At 46.5% G+C, this 17430-nt stretch overlaps 1 protein-coding gene across 3 annotated transcripts in view; it reads right to left on the bottom strand.

Annotated features, from left to right (window-relative positions):
* MOB2 (MOB kinase activator 2) overlaps window positions 1-17430 on the bottom strand; it is a 121097-nt gene that overhangs the window by 8277 nt on the left and 95390 nt on the right. For all 3 annotated transcript variants that reach the window (XM_082270251.1, XM_082270249.1, XM_082270250.1), the window contains exon 2: window positions 11646-11806. In XM_082270251.1, the coding sequence (XP_082126377.1) occupies window positions 11646-11806 (161 nt within the window). The remainder of the gene's footprint in view (window positions 1-11645; window positions 11807-17430) is intronic.

Below are 17430 nucleotides of genomic sequence, written 5' to 3'. Positions count from 1 at the left end.
TTTACTTACCTCGTAGCGAACAAAATATACTTACCTTACTTCCTTCTTCCTCCTTCCTCGGCCGCGGCCCGTCGTCACTTCCTGGCTCTGCAATGATTCCTGGGAGCTGGACGTCATAGCTCCCAGGAATCATTGCGCCTGCACCGGCCCCGACGTCAGTTCCGGGTCGCGCGCGTCATCCCCTTCTAAACAGCTTCTGGGCATGCCCAGAAGCTGTGGAGGGGTGACGCGCGTGACCCGGAAGTGACGTCGGGGCCGGCGCAGAGCATCGTGGGACCACAGAAGGCGGAAGAAGACGCCGAAGAGGACGCGCTGGCTTCAAGCTGCCCACATCTGAGATGGCAGCGCTGGACAAGACGTTTGCAAGGTAAGTATTTCGTCTTGCAGGTAAGTGCAACCCGGGACAGATCAGAGGCTAGCCATTGTGGAATGCACTAGCCCTGACTGTCCCGGGGGTATTAAAAAAAAAAAAACCAAATCCAGGGTGGAACTCCGCTTTAAATATTTTCAATTTTCAAGGCTGTAAGTTTAACTTTACAGCAGGAAAGATATACAGTGGCTTCCATCAGTGTATGTACAATATCTCACAAAAGTGAGTACACTCCTCACATTTTTGTAAATATTTTATTATATCTTTTCATGCGACAACACTGAAGAAATGTCACATTTAAGGCTAGTACACACTATGAGAAAATCGGGCGAACATTTTCATCCATACAACTTTGGGCAGTCGATTCCGAATTTTCGTACGAAAATTCTCAAAGGGACAAACGCCAAAATGTTTCTTGTACGGGAACAAAACAAACGATTTTCGTATAATGTGTACTGTTTTCGTATGATTTTTGTACAAGAAAAATCCGAAAAGAAAGACTGCACATGATCAGAAACAAACAACAAAAAAAAGCCTTTGTCGTACCAGAATTTTCGTACAAAGTTTAGTTCATTGGTTCGGATTTGCTGTGAAACAACGAGGAAATTCGGACGAACGTTCGCCCGATTTTCTTAGTGTCTACCCCACTTTAGCTACAATGTAAAATAATGAGTGTACAGCTTCTATAACAGTGTCCCCTCAAAATAACTCAACACACAGCCATTCATTTTTAAACTGCTGGCAACAAAAGTAAATACATCCCTAAGAGAAAATGTCCAAATTTGGCCCAATTAGCCATTTTACCTCCCCGATGTTATGTGACTCGTTAGTGTTACAGGGTCTCCGGTATGAATGGGGAGCAGGTGTGTTACATTTGGTGTTATTGCTCTCACTCTCTCATATTGGTCACTGGAAGTTCAGCATGGCACCTCATGGCAAAGAACTCTCTGAGGATCTAAAAAAAGAATTGTTTCTCTACATAAAGATGGCCTAGGCTATAAGATGATTGCCAAGACCCTAAAACTGAGCTGCAGCACGGTGGCTAATACTATACAGCAGTTTAATAGGGCACTCAGAACAGGCCTCACCATGGTCCACCAAAGAAGTTGATTGCACGTGCTCAGCATCATATCCAGAGGTTGTCTTTGGGAAATAGACGTATGGGTGCTGCCAGCATTGCTGCAGAGATTGAAGGGGTGGGGGGTCAGCCTGTCAGTGCTCAGACCATACGCCACACACACTGCATCAAATTGGTCTGCATGGCTGTCTTCCCAGAAGGAAGCCTCTTCTAAAGATGATGCACAAGAAAGCCGGCAAACAGTTTTCTGAATTCAAGCAGACTAAGCACATGGATTACTGGAACCATGTCCTGTGGTCTGATAAGACCAAGATCAACTTATTTGGTTCAGATGGTGTCAAGCATGTGTGGTGGCAACCAGGTGAGGAGTACAAAGACAAGTGTATCTTGACTACAGTCAAGCATGGCAGTGGGAGAGTCATGGTGGTCTGGGGCTGCATGAGTGCTGCTAGCACTGGGGAGCTACAGTTCATTGAGGGAACCATGAATGCCAACATGTACTGTGACATATTGAAACAGAGCATGATCCCCTCCCTTTGGAGACTGGGCCGTAGGGCAGTATTCCAACATGATAACGACCCCAAACACACCTCCAAGGCGACCACTGTCTTGCTAAAGAAGCTGAGGGTAAAGGTGATGGACTGGCCAAGCACGTCTTTAAACCTAAACCCTATTGATCATCCGTGGGGCATCCTCAAACGGAAGGTGGAGGAGCGCAAGGTCTCCAACATCCACCAGCAACGTGATGTTGTCATGGAGTGGAAGAGGACTCCAGTGGCAGTGGCAATCTGTGAAGCTATGGTGAACTCCATGCCCAAGAGGGTTAAGGCAGTTCTGGAAAAAAAATTGAATTTTTGTACTTACCGTGAAATCCATTTCTCTTATTTCATCGACAGACACAGCGCTCCATAAACCATAACTACTGGGTTATATTGTCTCCTCCAGCAGTAGGACTAGGCTGAACAAAAACACCAGGCTATGGCCATGGGCCATGCTCAGCTTAGTATATAACCCCCCTCTCTGCTTTAGGTAATCAGTTTAGTAGCAAGCAGTATGAAGTATCAGAACTCCATAGAGGGTTGGGTGCTGTGTCCGTCGATAAACTCAGAGAAATCGATTTTACGGTAAGTATAACATCCCATTTTCTCTTTCATTCAGCTACAGACACAGCACTCCTTAAATCATAACTTCTGGGACGTCCAAAAGCAGTGCCAAAAGGGAAATAAGGGGTGGGGAAAATAATACAAGGCTAAACATAAGTGCCCCTAAAACACACAGGAGCCTTAATCCATTCACAGGAGCCCTGTCTGAAAAAATAAAAGATTAAAGAAAAAAAACCCTCAAGAGGGAACAGCCCCTCCTCAACAGCTGCCTGCAAAACTTTGCAACCAAAAGAAGCATCCGCATATGCCAAAGTATCTACTTTATAGAATTTTGTGAAGGTATGCACCGTCGACCAAATGGATGCCTTGCAAACTTGCAATATTGATGCCTAATGACGGAAGGCCCAAGAAGCACTCAACGCCTGAGTAGAATGCACCGTGACAGGGAAAGGTGGAACCTGGCCTTTAATGGAATAGGCCTGAGACGCTGTCTGTTTGAATCATCTGGAGATTTTAGCCGAAGAAGCGGCCAGCCCTTTTCTTGGTCTGTCCGTAATCACAAAAATCGAGTTTGACCTCCGAAAGGACTCCGTAGCTGCCAGAAACACCCGAATCGCACGAGCCACATACAAGGTATGCAAAGCAAATTCCTTAGAATGAGCCGGCTTGGGACACAAGGAAGGCAATATAATGTCCTCATTCAAATGGAATTCAGAGACAACTTTAGGCAGGAATGATGGATAGGGACAAAGAACCACTTTATCCCTATAAACCACCAAACAGGGACTGTAACAGGATAATGCAGCCAGTTCCGATACCCTGCGAGCCGAGGTAATAGTCACCAAGTATGTCACCTTCTGGGATAACGTAGACAAGGAATCTCCCGAATATTCTCAAATGGAGGTTTCTGGAGAACCAAATACACTAAATTTAAATCCCATGGTGGCAAAAGAGACTGTACAGGTGGGGCTACATGTTGAACCCCCTGAAGGAAGGTACCAACTAAAGAGTGTGTGGCGAGGGGTCGCTGAAGCCCAACTTCTGAACACCCCGTTGAAGAAAGGTTAAGATCCGAGCCACAGAAAAAGATTGAGGCCAATCAACTCACACTAAGAAATGTACGCTTTCAACGTCCGATGGTATATATCTTGCTGGGAGACAACTTCCTCGCCTTCAGAGTAGGGATCACTGATCCAGACAAACCTCTGTACCTGGCTTTCAATAACTAAGCCATTAAAACAAGTGACTTTAAAGCAGGATGGTAGATTAGCCCTTGGGACAACTGGTCTTCTCTGAAAAGATGTTTACGGCCACCAGGATGATTGAAAAATCCTCGCTCTTTATTCCTCACAGGAGCTGCAGAAGAAGCCTGAGTCAGGAGCTGATGAGCCCATTGCCTTTTAGCACCATAGAGTGCACACAGCGTGTCTGGCTCATTATAATTTTTGAGCTGCTAGCAAATTATTACCAGCACACAGTCACATATATAGTATAGAAGCACCAGCACCTTTATTGCCTTTTGCACAGCACTGAAGATTTTCTGGATTTTTGATCATGGACTTGGAACAATTTTAATATGGTTTACCACTTGGAGTATTTTTATTTCATGATTGTGAAATTATTGCTAGCACGTGCACTTTTTGTTTACTTTGGCACTTTTTGACAGTTTAACCACTGTCATATAATTTATTGAATCCTATACGCATTATATATATTGATTTATCGGTAGCACTTGCACTTTTATCACTGTGCTTAGTCACCATTCATCATCATTTCATATTTATTGGATTTGTATTTATTTAATTTATTCCTCTGGCGCTGCATTCATTTTAGATTGTATGTTCATTTGTGTTATGTGAAAGCACTAAATTTAGGCGGCCATTGGATTTTTTGCATTTCATTTTGGTTAGCGCTGATTTTATTTATTCTCTAACACTTTCGTGAAGACCTGAGGAGCAGAAGCAAGACTAAAGGGTAACCCCACAAACTGATAATGCTCCTCTCCCACGGCAAAGCGAAGGAAGCGCTGGAGGCCGACACATATTGGAATGTGAAGGTAAGCATCCTTGGTATCGATGGAGGCAAGAACAATCCCCCTAATGTAGGGAAGTCACCACCGTGCAAACGGACTCCATTCTGAACTTCTGCACCCAGAGTCTGCGACACTAGGGCAGTGGTGAATATCGCCCTCAGTGCCAAACCAGCCAGGGTGTACATATTGTGGGCCACAGCCTCTGCTTTCCTGTCAGCTGGGGACTCTTCAACCAGAATCATGGTGCCACCGGTGGAACAGTCTACTTCTTAAGAAGGGACTCCTCTCCTCATAGGCGTATCGCCTAGCAAAATCGCTTAGGAACCCAAAGGGGAATTCTTTCAAAATAGGAGGGGAAAGGGAACACCTTTTTCGCTGTGTATGGCTTGTGAATGCCAAACGGAACCTGCACCTCCGCCGCAGCTTCAGCTGTGACCTCCATCTTTAAGGTCTCACGCACAACTACAATCAGTGCGTTCGCTAGCACCTTTTCGTACGCGGTTGCCGAAGTGGAGGAATCCTCCTCACTATCTGAGGATTCAGGGCGCCTGGTTGCAAACTCAGCAGGGTGACCCACGCCTGCGGTCGGCCGACTAAGACTCAAGATCTGATCAGATGAGGCAGAGGAAGACAGGGGCGCTTTTTGCCAGCCGTCGCCCAAAAGCCACCTCCACGCGGGACACCAAGGACTCTAGGACCGCTGTCCGCGCATCGATAAATGGATGGGACCCGGAGGGCCTCGCAGCCTTAGAGAGGGGAGATGGGCTCCATGACTCCATGAGTCACCAGGGGGACCCTACAAAAAAGTGTAAAACACTGCTAAGGGACAACCCTCACTGCTCCGGCAGCCAATCCAGTTGCCAGCCACAGAGAACCAATCGATCCACAGTAGAGAGGGAGATGACCCCACCAGACTCACCATCCAGCAGAAACCAGGCACCGCAGCTACCAGGAGAATCTGCATTGCACGAACAGCAATCAGGAAACAAAAAGAACCAGGAGTCAGCACCAAGGGATGAGGAGGGGCTCCCACTGCCGAAATCGCAACTGAGGGCTCCACTGTCATGGCTGCAGCTATTTTCAATGGAAAACCATTGAAAAATGGTTGCCGGACTACACAAAAATGGCCGCTGTGTGTTAAACACAGGCTATAAGAAAATGGCGGCCTCACAAGGCTCCCAGGAGGGATCCATAGACCTCAGAAAACAGAATAGGCAGGAAGGAGAGGGGGAATGGCAGGAGCCCCCCACGGGTACAGCCCCCTTCCCCCACAGTTGATCGCCCAGTCACCAGCGGCACACCCCCCCACCCATAATCGCCAGCACAGCACCCTGCCCCCACCATAGGCTGTGAACCAGGTCACCCCACAGCCCCAGCATCAAGGGGGGGGGGAGGGGCGGATGAGAGGTAAGATGGCCCACAGGGACCCACCAGACGGAGGAGGGGTGTGCCCAACGGGAAGGAGGGGAGCCCAGGGGTCTGACCGACCCATGGAGGGGGGGCCACGTCCACCCCAAAAACCAGGGGGAGAGAGGGGGACAGCTACTCACCATACCCGGAACCAGACTGGCACCACTCCAGACAGAACCCCTCTCCATCTAAATGGGGGGGGCTATCGGCCAGGAGGAATGCTGTGACGTGGGCCGAGACCGACCTGGTAGTATGCGACCTCACAAGGCATTTACCCTGCAGGCCAACCCCGTCCAGTGGGGATATGTCGAGACCGACCTAGCGCGGAGCTGAGGTCTGCCCGCACTCGCTGGCCAGACTGGGGTGACCACTGGATCTAAATTATCCAGCGCGTCGCCCAGTCCAGCAGTTTATTGTAGATCTCACAGGAAAAAATCCAGGAGAAAGAAATTCTATCTAAAAAGAAAAAAAAATTGCCAGGACCAGAGATCCCAGCAAGGAACTAGGTCCTTCCTCCTGACTAGGCAGGAAAAAAAAAGTACCTATAGCAGAGAGAGGGAGTATACCCCCTGGGACTGCCATAGGCGTAGCCATACTTTTTTTCTGCCTAGTGTCCTACTCCTGTAGGGGGCAGTATAACCCAATAGTTAAGAAGATCAGGAGCTGTGCTCGTCAATGAACGAAAGGGAAATAATGGTGGCCACACAAAATATGGACACTTTGGACCCAATTTGAACATTTTCACTTAGGGGTGTACTCACTTTTGTTGCCAGTGGTTTAGACATTAATGGCTGTGTGTGGAGTTATATTGAGGGGACAGCAAATTTACACTGTTATACAAGCTGTGCACTCACTACTTTACATTGTAGCAAAGTGTCATTTCTTCAGTGTTGTCACATGAAAAGATATAATAAAATATTTGCAAAAAATGTGAGGGGTGTACTCACTTTCGTGAGATACTGTATATCATGCAATTTTATGCTTGTTCACATGCTGCCATAGTGTTAATGCAGCCTTCTACAGTGCCTTGAAAAAGTATTCATACCCCTTGAAATTTTCCCACATTTTTTCCTGTTACAACCAAAAACGTCAATGTACTTTATTGGCATTTTATGTAATAGTCCAACACAAAGTGGCACATAAATGTGAAGTGGAAGGAAAATAATAAATTGTTTTCAAAATTGTTTACAAATAAAGATCTGAAAAATGTGGTGTGCATTTGTATCCAGCGCCCCTGTGTCAATACTTTGTCGGTGAACAGCAATTTTCAAGTCTTGCTGCAGATTCTCAATTGGATTTAGGTCTGGACTTTGACTTGGCCATCCTAACACATGAATATGCTTTGATCCAAACAGTTCCACTGTAGCTCTGGCTGTATGTTCAGGGTCGTTGTCCTGCTGGTAGGTGACCCTCTATCCCAGTCTCCAGTCTAGAGTGTGATATGATGCGCACGGTGATGTCCAGTGTTAGTTTTCCTACCACACATAGAGTTTTGCTTTTAGACCAAAACGTTAAATTTTGGTCACATCTGATTAGAACATCTTCTTCCACATGTTTGCTGTGTCCCCTACATAACTTCTCGCAAACTGCAAAAGGACTTCTTATGGCTTTCTTTCAACAATGGCTTTCTTCTTGCCACTCTTCCATAAAGGCCAGATTTGTGGAGTGCACGACTAATAGTTGTCCTGTGCACAGATTCTCCCACCTGAGCTGTAGATCTCTGCAGCTCCTCCAGAGTTACCATGGGCCTCTTGGCTGCTTCTCTGATTAATGCTCTCCTTGCCCGGCCTTTCAGTTTAGATGTACGGCCATGTCTTGGTAGGTTTGCATTTGTGCCATACTCTTTCCATTTTCGGATGATGGATTGAACAGTGCTCTGTGAGAGGTTCAAAGCTTGGAATTTTTTTTTATATATAAACTAACCCTGCTTTAAACTTCTTCACAACTTTATCTCTGGTCTGTCTGGTATGTTCCTTGGCCTTGTTCACTAAGGTTCTCTAGCAAACCTCTGAGGGCTTCACAGAACAGCTGTATTTATACTGAGATTAAATTGCACACAGGTGGACTCTACTTACAAATTAGGTGACTTCTAAAGGCAATTGGTTCCACTAGATTTTAGTTAGGGGTATCAGAGTAAAGGCACCTGAATACAAATGCAAGCCACACTTTTCAGATATTTATTTGTAAAGAATTTTGAAAACCATTTATAATTTTTCTTTAACTTCACAATTATGTGCCACCTAATGTTGGTGTATCACATAAAATCCCAAAGAAATACATTTAAGTTTTTGGTTGTAACATAACAAAATGTGGAAAATTTCAAGGGGGTATGAATACTTTTTCAAGGCATTGTAGAAGGCTGCATTCACACTATGGCAGCATGTGAACAAGCATAAAAGTGCATGATATACATACACTGATGGAAATTAGGTCAGTCCAGCAAGGACCGGACAAATTTGGATCGGTGTGTGGACTCTCCCACTCAACAGTTTTTTCGACCTCTGTCAAAGGGACATGTTGGAAAATATGCTATTGATCAGCAGCTGCAGCCACTGATCAGAGCGTTCTGCTGGTGGAGCTGTAATAATACAACGCCCTGGGGCGGGCAAGGAAAGGGAGGGTTTGGGGATTACACCATCCACCTTGCTTGTGTGGATGGAGGAATCTGCTAGTGTTTTTTTCATTTAGCCAACAGGTTAAAAGGAAAAAATAAATAAAAAGACTTAACAGTGTATGGCCAAGCTTTACACCACTGCTGAAAGGGGACAGGACTTGCCCTCTCTCCCTATATATTTATCAATGTACAAGTGTAAAAATATATGAATAAAAAGAAATTTGCTACAGTGACTGGTTTTGAAAACTTGGCCAAAGACACACTGACTGGTTCCTATACATAACTATAGAACACAACATTCTAACAATGCGATTATCATAAGACTTGCACATATACCGTATGTACTCGAGTATAAGCCGACCCAAGTATAAGCCGAGGCCCCTACCTTTACCACAAAAAGATGGGAAAAATGATTGACTCGAGTAGGGTGAGAATGCAGGGTGGCGGGCATGGTACAGGAGAATGCAGGGTGGCGGGCATGGTACAGGAGAATGCAGGGTGGCGGGCATGGTACAGGAGAATGCAGGATGGCAGGCATGGTACAGGAGAATGCAGGATGGCAGGCATGGTACAGGAGAATGCAGGATGGCAGGCATGGTACAGGAGAATGCAGGGTGGCAGGCATGGTACAGGAGAGTGCAGGGTGGCTGGCATGGTACAGGAGAGTGCAGGGTGGCTGGCATGGTACAGGAGAGTGCAGGGTGGCTGGCATGGTACAGGAGAGTGCAGGGTGGCTGGCATGGTACAGGAGAATGCAGGGTGGCTGGCATGGTACAGGAGAATGCAGGGTGGCTGGCATGGTACAGGAGAATGCAGGGTGGCTGGCATGGTACAGGAGAATGCAGGGTGGCTGGCATGGTACAGGAGAATGCAGGGTGGCTGGCATGGTACAGGAGAATGCAGGGTGGCTGGCATGGTACAGGAGAATGCAGGGTGGCTGGCATGGTACAGGAGAATGCAGGGTGGCTGGCATGGTACAGGAGAATGCAGGGTGGCTGGCATGGTACAGGAGAATGCAGGGTGGCTGGCAAGGTACAGGAGAATGCAGGGTGGCTGGCATGGTACAGGAGAATGCAGGGTGGCTGGCAGGGCACAGGAGAATGCAGGGTGGCTGGCAGGGCACAGGAGAATGCAGGGTGGCTGGCAGGGCACAGGAGAATGCAGGGTGGCTGGCAGGGCACAGGAGAATGCAGGGTGGCTGGCATGGTACAGGAGAATGCAGGGTGGCGTGCATGGTACAGGAGAATGCAGGGTGGCGTGCATGGTACAGGAGAATGCAGGGTGGCGTGCATGGTACAGGAGAATGCAGTGTGGCGTGCATGGTACAGGAGAATGCAGTGTGGCGTGCATGGTACAGGAGAATGCAGTGTGGCTGGCATGTACAGGAGAATGCAGTGTGGCTGGCATGTACAGGAGAATGCAGTGTGGCTGGCATGTACAGGAGAATGCAGTGTGGCTGGCATGTACAGGAGAATGCAGTGTGGCTGGCATGTACAGGAGAATTCGGGGTGGCAAGCATGGTACAAGAGGATGCGGGGTGGCAAGCATGGTACAAGAGGATGCGGGGTTGCGGGCATGGTACAGGAGAATGCAGGGTGGCTGGCATGGTACAGGAGAATGCAGGGTGGCTGGCAGGGCACAGGAGAATGCAGGGTGGCTGGCAGGGCACAGGAGAATGCAGGGTGGCTGGCAGGGCACAGGAGAATGCAGGGTGGCTGGCAGGGCACAGGAGAATGCAGGGTGGCTGGCATGGTACAGGAGAATGCAGGGTGGCTGGCATGGTACAGGAGAATGCAGGGTGGCTGGCATGGTACAGGAGAATGCAGGGTGGCGTGCATGGTACAGGAGAATGCAGGGTGGCGTGCATGGTACAGGAGAATGCAGGGTGGCGTGCATGGTACAGGAGAATGCAGGGTGGCGTGCATGGTACAGGAGAATGCAGGGTGGCGTGCATGGTACAGGAGAATGCAGTGTGGCTGGCATGTACAGGAGAATGCAGTGTGGCTGGCATGTACAGGAGAATGCAGTGTGGCTGGCATGTACAGGAGAATGCAGTGTGGCTGGCATGTACAGGAGAATGCAGTGTGGCTGGCATGTACAGGAGAATTCAGGGTGGCAAGCATGGTACAAGAGGATGCGGGGTTGCGGGCATACTAGTGCCGCTGTGTTTCACTTACCTGTTCCAGAGGCGCCTTCATTTTAAAAATGGCGCCGCCCGGCGCTGACACATCATTGCGCACGCGCCGCCGCTCGGGAAAGCTGGTATACATTCGGCTATCTCCGACCTGTCCCGAGAGGTGGTGGCGCATGCGCGGTGACATGTATATGCCGGGCGGCGCCATTTTTAAATCTTAAAAACGTAGGAGCGGCCGGGAACTTTTTTTTTTTGTTGACTCGAGTATAAGCCGAGGGGGACGTTTTCAGCACAAAAAAATGTGCTGAAAAACTCGGCTTATACTCGAGTATATACGGTAATTGTCAAGACATGGGGGTTTTGTTTATATAGGGTGTATTCAATGAAAGAAGTTTGAGTAGCTATTGATTACTAATTAAGTGTAAATGGGACAAAACCGAATGTTCTTAGGATACATTCTCTACAGGTTGAATGGTATTCATTGAAAAAAAAAAAAAAAAGTGATTCAAGAAAATTTTGTGGCATTGTGATGGAAATAATAATCATAGAAATTCTTTCCTTAACCACTATTATTATTATTTTTTTTTTTTTAATTAACAACTAAACTATCGATCTGCAAAGGAAATTGGAAAAACAAAGTTTTGTCTCATTTACACAAAATGACTAATAGCTGTTATTCTGGATAATTATCTATACACCCTCAGATCCACTGTGAATATTTATGAAGATGCTACGGAAAATATAGTCTTATTGTTTTTCTTGCTTTTTCACACCTAAATCAAGCTGGCGAATCTCCAGTTTCCCACAGTGTTTCTCTTTGGGACTGCCCAGGCTATCTGATCAACCTCTGTGTGTTATTTCTTCATACACGCACGCAAACCCTTCTTATGAAAATGAAACCTACTGTTGCTGGCCATCCACTCGTTGAGGTCAATCTCCTGCGGTAATGAGACTAGTTGCTTAAATTCAAAGTCCGTGACGCGGACACGGGTGTATTCGGGCTCCAGGTACAGCTTCTTCTCTTCGGAGGCTGGTTTCTTACCATTTGGCTTAGCCTTTGATTTTCTGCAGGAAAGACAGAAAGCCGGTTAACCATTTTACTAACTAGAAGCTATATTAACCCCTTATGCCCAGAGAAAATTCAGCCTTTTTCAAATTGTGTAAATCTAAGCATCAACCTCTTGAATCGTTTTGTATAAAACAAAAAAAATTACCAAAGGCTGGTTTCAGGCTTCTAGAATATAACAAGTCACATTTTAATGCATCCTTATCATTTAGGAAAATACATAAAAAAAAAAAACTTTTTTTCTTTTCTACTGTAAAAAGTTGCAAACATCTTTACTGCCCAGAAACAATATTTTGAATACACGGATACTAGGGATAGACCAATATGGGTTTTTCAAGGCCGATACCGATATTTTGGTAACAATGTAGCAGTATCGGCCAATATTTTCTACATTTAAAGTTTTGAAAAATAAAGACAATTTTTGACACAAATCTGGTACTAAACATGTTAATTTTTGTTTAACCGCTTGCCGACCGCCGCAAGTAGATTTACTGCGGCAGTCAGCCCCTGCCAGGCAGAGTGACGTTAATTAACGTCACTAGCCTGGGAGGGTCTGGGGAGCGAGCGCGCGCCCGCGGAGGCGCGCTCCCGCTCCCGCGCGGTAACGGGCCCCCCGCGCGTGTGACCAGCGGACCCGATGTCCGCCGGTCACTCGGCGATCGTCGGGGGAGAGGGAGAATGTCAGGCAGCTTGTGTAAACAAGCCACCTGTCATTCTCCTCGGTGTAAAGACACTGATCACACGGATCTACTATGTAGATCTGTTGATCAGTGTCCTTACAGCTCAAGCCACAGCCAATCACAGTAGAAAGCACGCCCCTAGGGACACACACAGCCCCTCCCTCCCAAATAAAGTTAACCCCTTCACTACCAGTGTATTTTTACAGTAACAGTGCATATGTATAGCACTGATTACTGTAGAAATGTCACTGGTAACCCCAAAAGTGTCAAAAATGTCAGTCAAGGGTCCGATCTGTCCGCCGCAATGTCGCAGTACCGCAAAAAAAAAAAAAAAATCGCAGATCGCCGCCATTACGCGTTAAAAAAAAAAAACAACAAAAATGACAAAAATCTTTCCCTTTGTTAGTAAACGCGATAACTTTTGCGCAAGCCAATAAAAATACGCTTTTTGCGATTTTTTTTACCAAACATAGGTAGGATAAAACAAATTGGCCGAAAATGTTAAAAAATTTTGATTTTTACATTTTTTTTTTGGGGAATTTCATATAAAAAAATGTGAAAAATATTGCTATTTTTGCAAAATTGTCGCTCTTTTTTTGTTTATAGCGCGTGATCAAAAAATCGCACAGGTGATCAAATACCACCAAAAGAAAGCTCTGTTTGTGGGAAAAAAAGGACGTCAAATTCGTTTAGGTACAGCATCGCACGACCGCGCAATTGTCCGTTAAAGTCACGCAGTGCCGAATCGCAAAATACCCCCTGGGCTTTTAGCAGGAAAATCCTCCGGGGCTTAAGTGGTTAATGTTTAATGGCCCCTGTGGTGGGTGGCTGGCTGGCACACTGTGGTGGGTGGCTGGCTGTCTGGCACCCTGTGGTGGGTGGCTGGCTGTCTGGCTGGCACCCTATGGTGGGTGGCTGGCTGTCTGGCTGGCACCCTGTGGTGGGTGGCTAGCTGGCACCCTGTGGTGGGTGTGTGGCTGGCTGGCACAGGGCCTGTGGGTGGCTGGCTGGCACAGGGCCTGTGGGTAGCTGGCTGGCACAGGGCCTGTGGGTGGTTGGCTGGCACGCTGGTACAGTGCCTGTGGCTGGCTGGTACAGGGCCTGTGGATGTGGGTGGCTGGCTGGCACCGGACTGCTGTGGGTGGATGTATGGCTGTGATACACTCCCAGGAGACTATTCCCGACTCCAGACGAGGCTGTCCAAGGTGAGGGAGGCAGCCATAAAAGGCAGAATGACGTCACAAAAATATCGGTAAATCGGCCAGTTCCGGGGCTGATACCGATATATTGGGGAAAGTTGATATCGGCCGGTCGATCCCTAATGGATACCAATGTATGGATGAGTCCCTTTTTGTTTACTACTTGGTCCAAAATAAGTATGCATGTTTTCCTTTTAAAAAACAAAAAATGGGAATAGTCTACATTGCAAAAAACCTACAACAGGATTACAATTAGGAAATGCACAAAACACGCTTGGCTCAGTGCCAAAACTTGGTACATGAGCTTCTTTAGCCCGTTTTTGGAGCAAAGGAGGCCCATTCAAATGAAGGGTGCCTCTTAAAAACGTGCTATAAAGGTGCGCTTGGGTGTGGATGGGGCGTCAATGCATTCAGTTCCAATAGCGAACACTTAAAAACATTTAGGGCCAATTCATACTGCAATGCAGAGTGTCAGGAGCGATTCGCCACTCCATCTGCTCTGTATTGCCAGCTGCAGTAGGGGGCAGTGTGGTGCACGATTTATCACATTGCACTGCTCCACCCCCCCCCCCCCATTTTTTTTTGTTTTTGTTTTGTATGAGCTTTATTTAAAGTGTACAAAACGTACATTTCATAACATTGCACTGATCACTTTTTTTGTTTTGTATGAGCTGTATTTGAAGTGTACAAAATGTACATTTCATTAATACATTGCAGTGCAATTAGGGCCGGTGAGCTGCAATAAAATGCAACATGTCTGCACTGCAGCGCAGCACTAGGCTGTGTTGCAGTGTGACTGGGGCACATAGGAAACAATTGTTTTCTATGTGTCCCTGTGGTGGTACAATGTCTGTCTCTGCACATAGTGTGAATGAGCTCTTAGTTATGAATGATTTCCATGTATCCATTATTTTTACCCTATGTTGTGTCATTTAGTAGCTGAAGTTCTGAAAGGCCCACACATTAAAGAATAAAAAATAAATAGCATTTGTGTGCCCAAACTCAGACCACTCGGCATATCATTGCTCAGTAGGTAGAAACTAGAAAAAAAAATCCCTCCTATGAAAGAACGGGCGCTCCGGCTCCATGTCCAGTATGTTGTATTGGAAAGAGCTGAACACAGACATAAGGTTTTTTTTTTTTAACACAGGGGCTGTCATTGTCAACGCCTCCTTATTAAAATGCTAGTTGCCTGGCTGTCATGCTTATCCTCTGCCTTCAAACTGAGTTAGTGACCTTGGGACATGTATTCAGACAAGAACTTCTTATTCTGACTCAAAGTACAAACGCCAAAGAGAGCCAGGCAACTAACAGTAATGGCAGCCCTCGGGTTTGTCTCAACACAGAGATAGTTATAACGAATGTCCAGAAATGCTCCATTTCCCTGCAACTGCAAAGAAAATCAGAAATGTAATAACGCTGAACGCCAGGCAAACCGCTAATTTTATTGGGATCTGCTGTACCTGTTGAGGATTTTCTATTTCTGCCCTTCCAGACCTGAGATTTACACATCTCTGCCAAGCAGCACAGCCCTGTCTAGCAGGGTAGAAGACCTCTGCTGCAGGTCAGTAAGACTTACAGGTCTTTTCCCCACCCCCTGCCACTCACTAGATATTCAAGGATTTGTATTTCTGCCCTTCCAGGCCTAAGATTGACACATTTCTGCCATACAGCACAGCCCTGTCTAGCATGGTAAAAGACCTAATTTCTCTCTACTGCAGGCCATCAAGACTTACAGGTCTTTTCCCCACCCCCTGACACTCACTAGATAATGAAAGGAGAAGCAGCAGACTGAGGAGCTCCTTTCTGTCACTCTGTTCTCTCCTCCTATCAGAGTGTTCTATGTTAGTACATGCAAATACAAGCCTTGTGCTGCTTCGTCCTCCCCCAGTTGGAATTCTGTATGCCAGGGGTCTCTAAAATTTTCAAAGGGCCAGTTTACTGTCCTCCAGACTTTAAGGGTGGAATATAGGCCAGTTGAGTTAGAAAATGTCCCAGGCCCAGAATAAGCATGGTTTCAGGGTTGGTGGTCAGTGGGAGGAGGAGCAGTCCCCTGGCACCAGAATTAATAGTTGAGTAATAATACCCCATCACTGGTGTCAATGAAAGAAATAGTGCCCCATTGTTGGTGTCAGTGGGGGGGAATAGTGCCTCATATAGTGCCCCAAGGGTCAGATAAAGGCTAGCAAAAGGGCCACAGTTTGGAGACCACTGCTGTATGCTGTATAATAAAGATGGCTCTGATGAAGGCTCCATTATTCTTGAAGTACTCCATTATAAAGAAAACCATTATAGGTTGCCTCTCTCTAAAGCCATATAGGTTGTCTCTCTCTAAAGCCATATAGGTTGTCTCTCTCTAAAGCCATATAGGTTGTCTCTCTCTAAAGCCATATAGGTTGTCTCTCTCTAAAGCCATATAGGTTGTCTCTCTCTAAATGTCTAAAAGGTTCCAAGTTATGGGGTTTGTTCTTTGTAAGCACACCAATTGGCTCCCTGTGCTGCTTCTCCCTCCCCCAGTCTGAGCTCTGCTGTGTAGTGGACCACATGAGGTCGATGGATGAGCTGAATTCAGGTACATGCATTGTTTCCATCAAAGAATATACATGCAATTAAAGTATTCATAAACAGAGCTGCATTAGTTTGTACGGTTTAGCTTTTGCTGAAGTTCTGCTTTAACAGATTATTCTTCAGTATTTCAACCGCTCTTCTATATAAAAACAATACGCCGATTTTCCATTACACAGGAGTTTATGTTAAAAAGGATCTGTCGCTAACCTAAGTGTTTCAATGCATCATAACTGGCTAATAGCAAGCAGTTTAAGGTGTCCGCACATACCTCTGCCTCTCTACAATGGTGGTCCTCATTACACTCCCCCCCCCCCCCCCGAACTGCAGCGACCAGGAATGGTCTTTAGCTGCTCTTTGCTCTTCTACAATGCTGCAGGCTGCAGTGTGACTTGTTGCTGAGAGTTATTGAATGATAGGAAGACCCTTGTATGTAAAGTTGATCTGGGAGCCAGGTATGATGCGATCATACAGCATGGCAAGGATTGAACTTTTAACAAGACTTCAAGTCTGCCAACTTCTCATTATAACTGAGAGTCATGAACAGGGTTAAACCAGCAGAACCCTTGCCAGCCTGACTTCCCGATACTTTCGTTCTCACGGAGGAGTCTTTGCCTTAAAAGGAATCCCTGAGCTCCCACTGAATCCTGGAGATAGGGGGGAGGGCGAGGAGATGGGGGCAGTGCCCAGGCATGTTATACATACCACAGCCACAGCAAAAACACACACAGGAAACAGACGGGCAAAGGCTGACAGCTCAGACAAGGGCGGGTAAAGAGCCCAGGCTGGCACAGGGACGGTCACGTCACCAGTAGCCCCAGTGGGCAGAGGAGCAGGCGGCAAAGGTGCCAACAGCACAGGAAGGAAGCGGCAATACAAGTCTTCCTGCAGACAAAAAGCTTTACATATGAGCTTCTTATATTCAGACTGACTGTATACAGAGTATATGATCTAGGCTGAGTCATAATATCTACTATTCTGGGCAATTAGTATATGTAGGGTTGGTGACTTTAATAAGTAAATGAATATCAAGCTGATTCAGCTATGAAACATATCCTGTATTATCACCAATCATTTCTTCACAAGCCCGGAGGCAAACCCTGCATTCCTCCAGAGGGGGGGGAGATTAAAAGGGACACTAAACACTTCATTAAAAAAAAAAAAAAAAAAAAAAAAGAT

This window comes from Pelophylax lessonae (genome assembly GCF_965119305.1).
Source record: "Pelophylax lessonae genome assembly, chromosome: 10".
Taxonomy (NCBI): Eukaryota; Metazoa; Chordata; class Amphibia; order Anura; family Ranidae; genus Pelophylax; species Pelophylax lessonae.
This window is presented reverse-complemented; position numbering and strand designations above follow the sequence as displayed.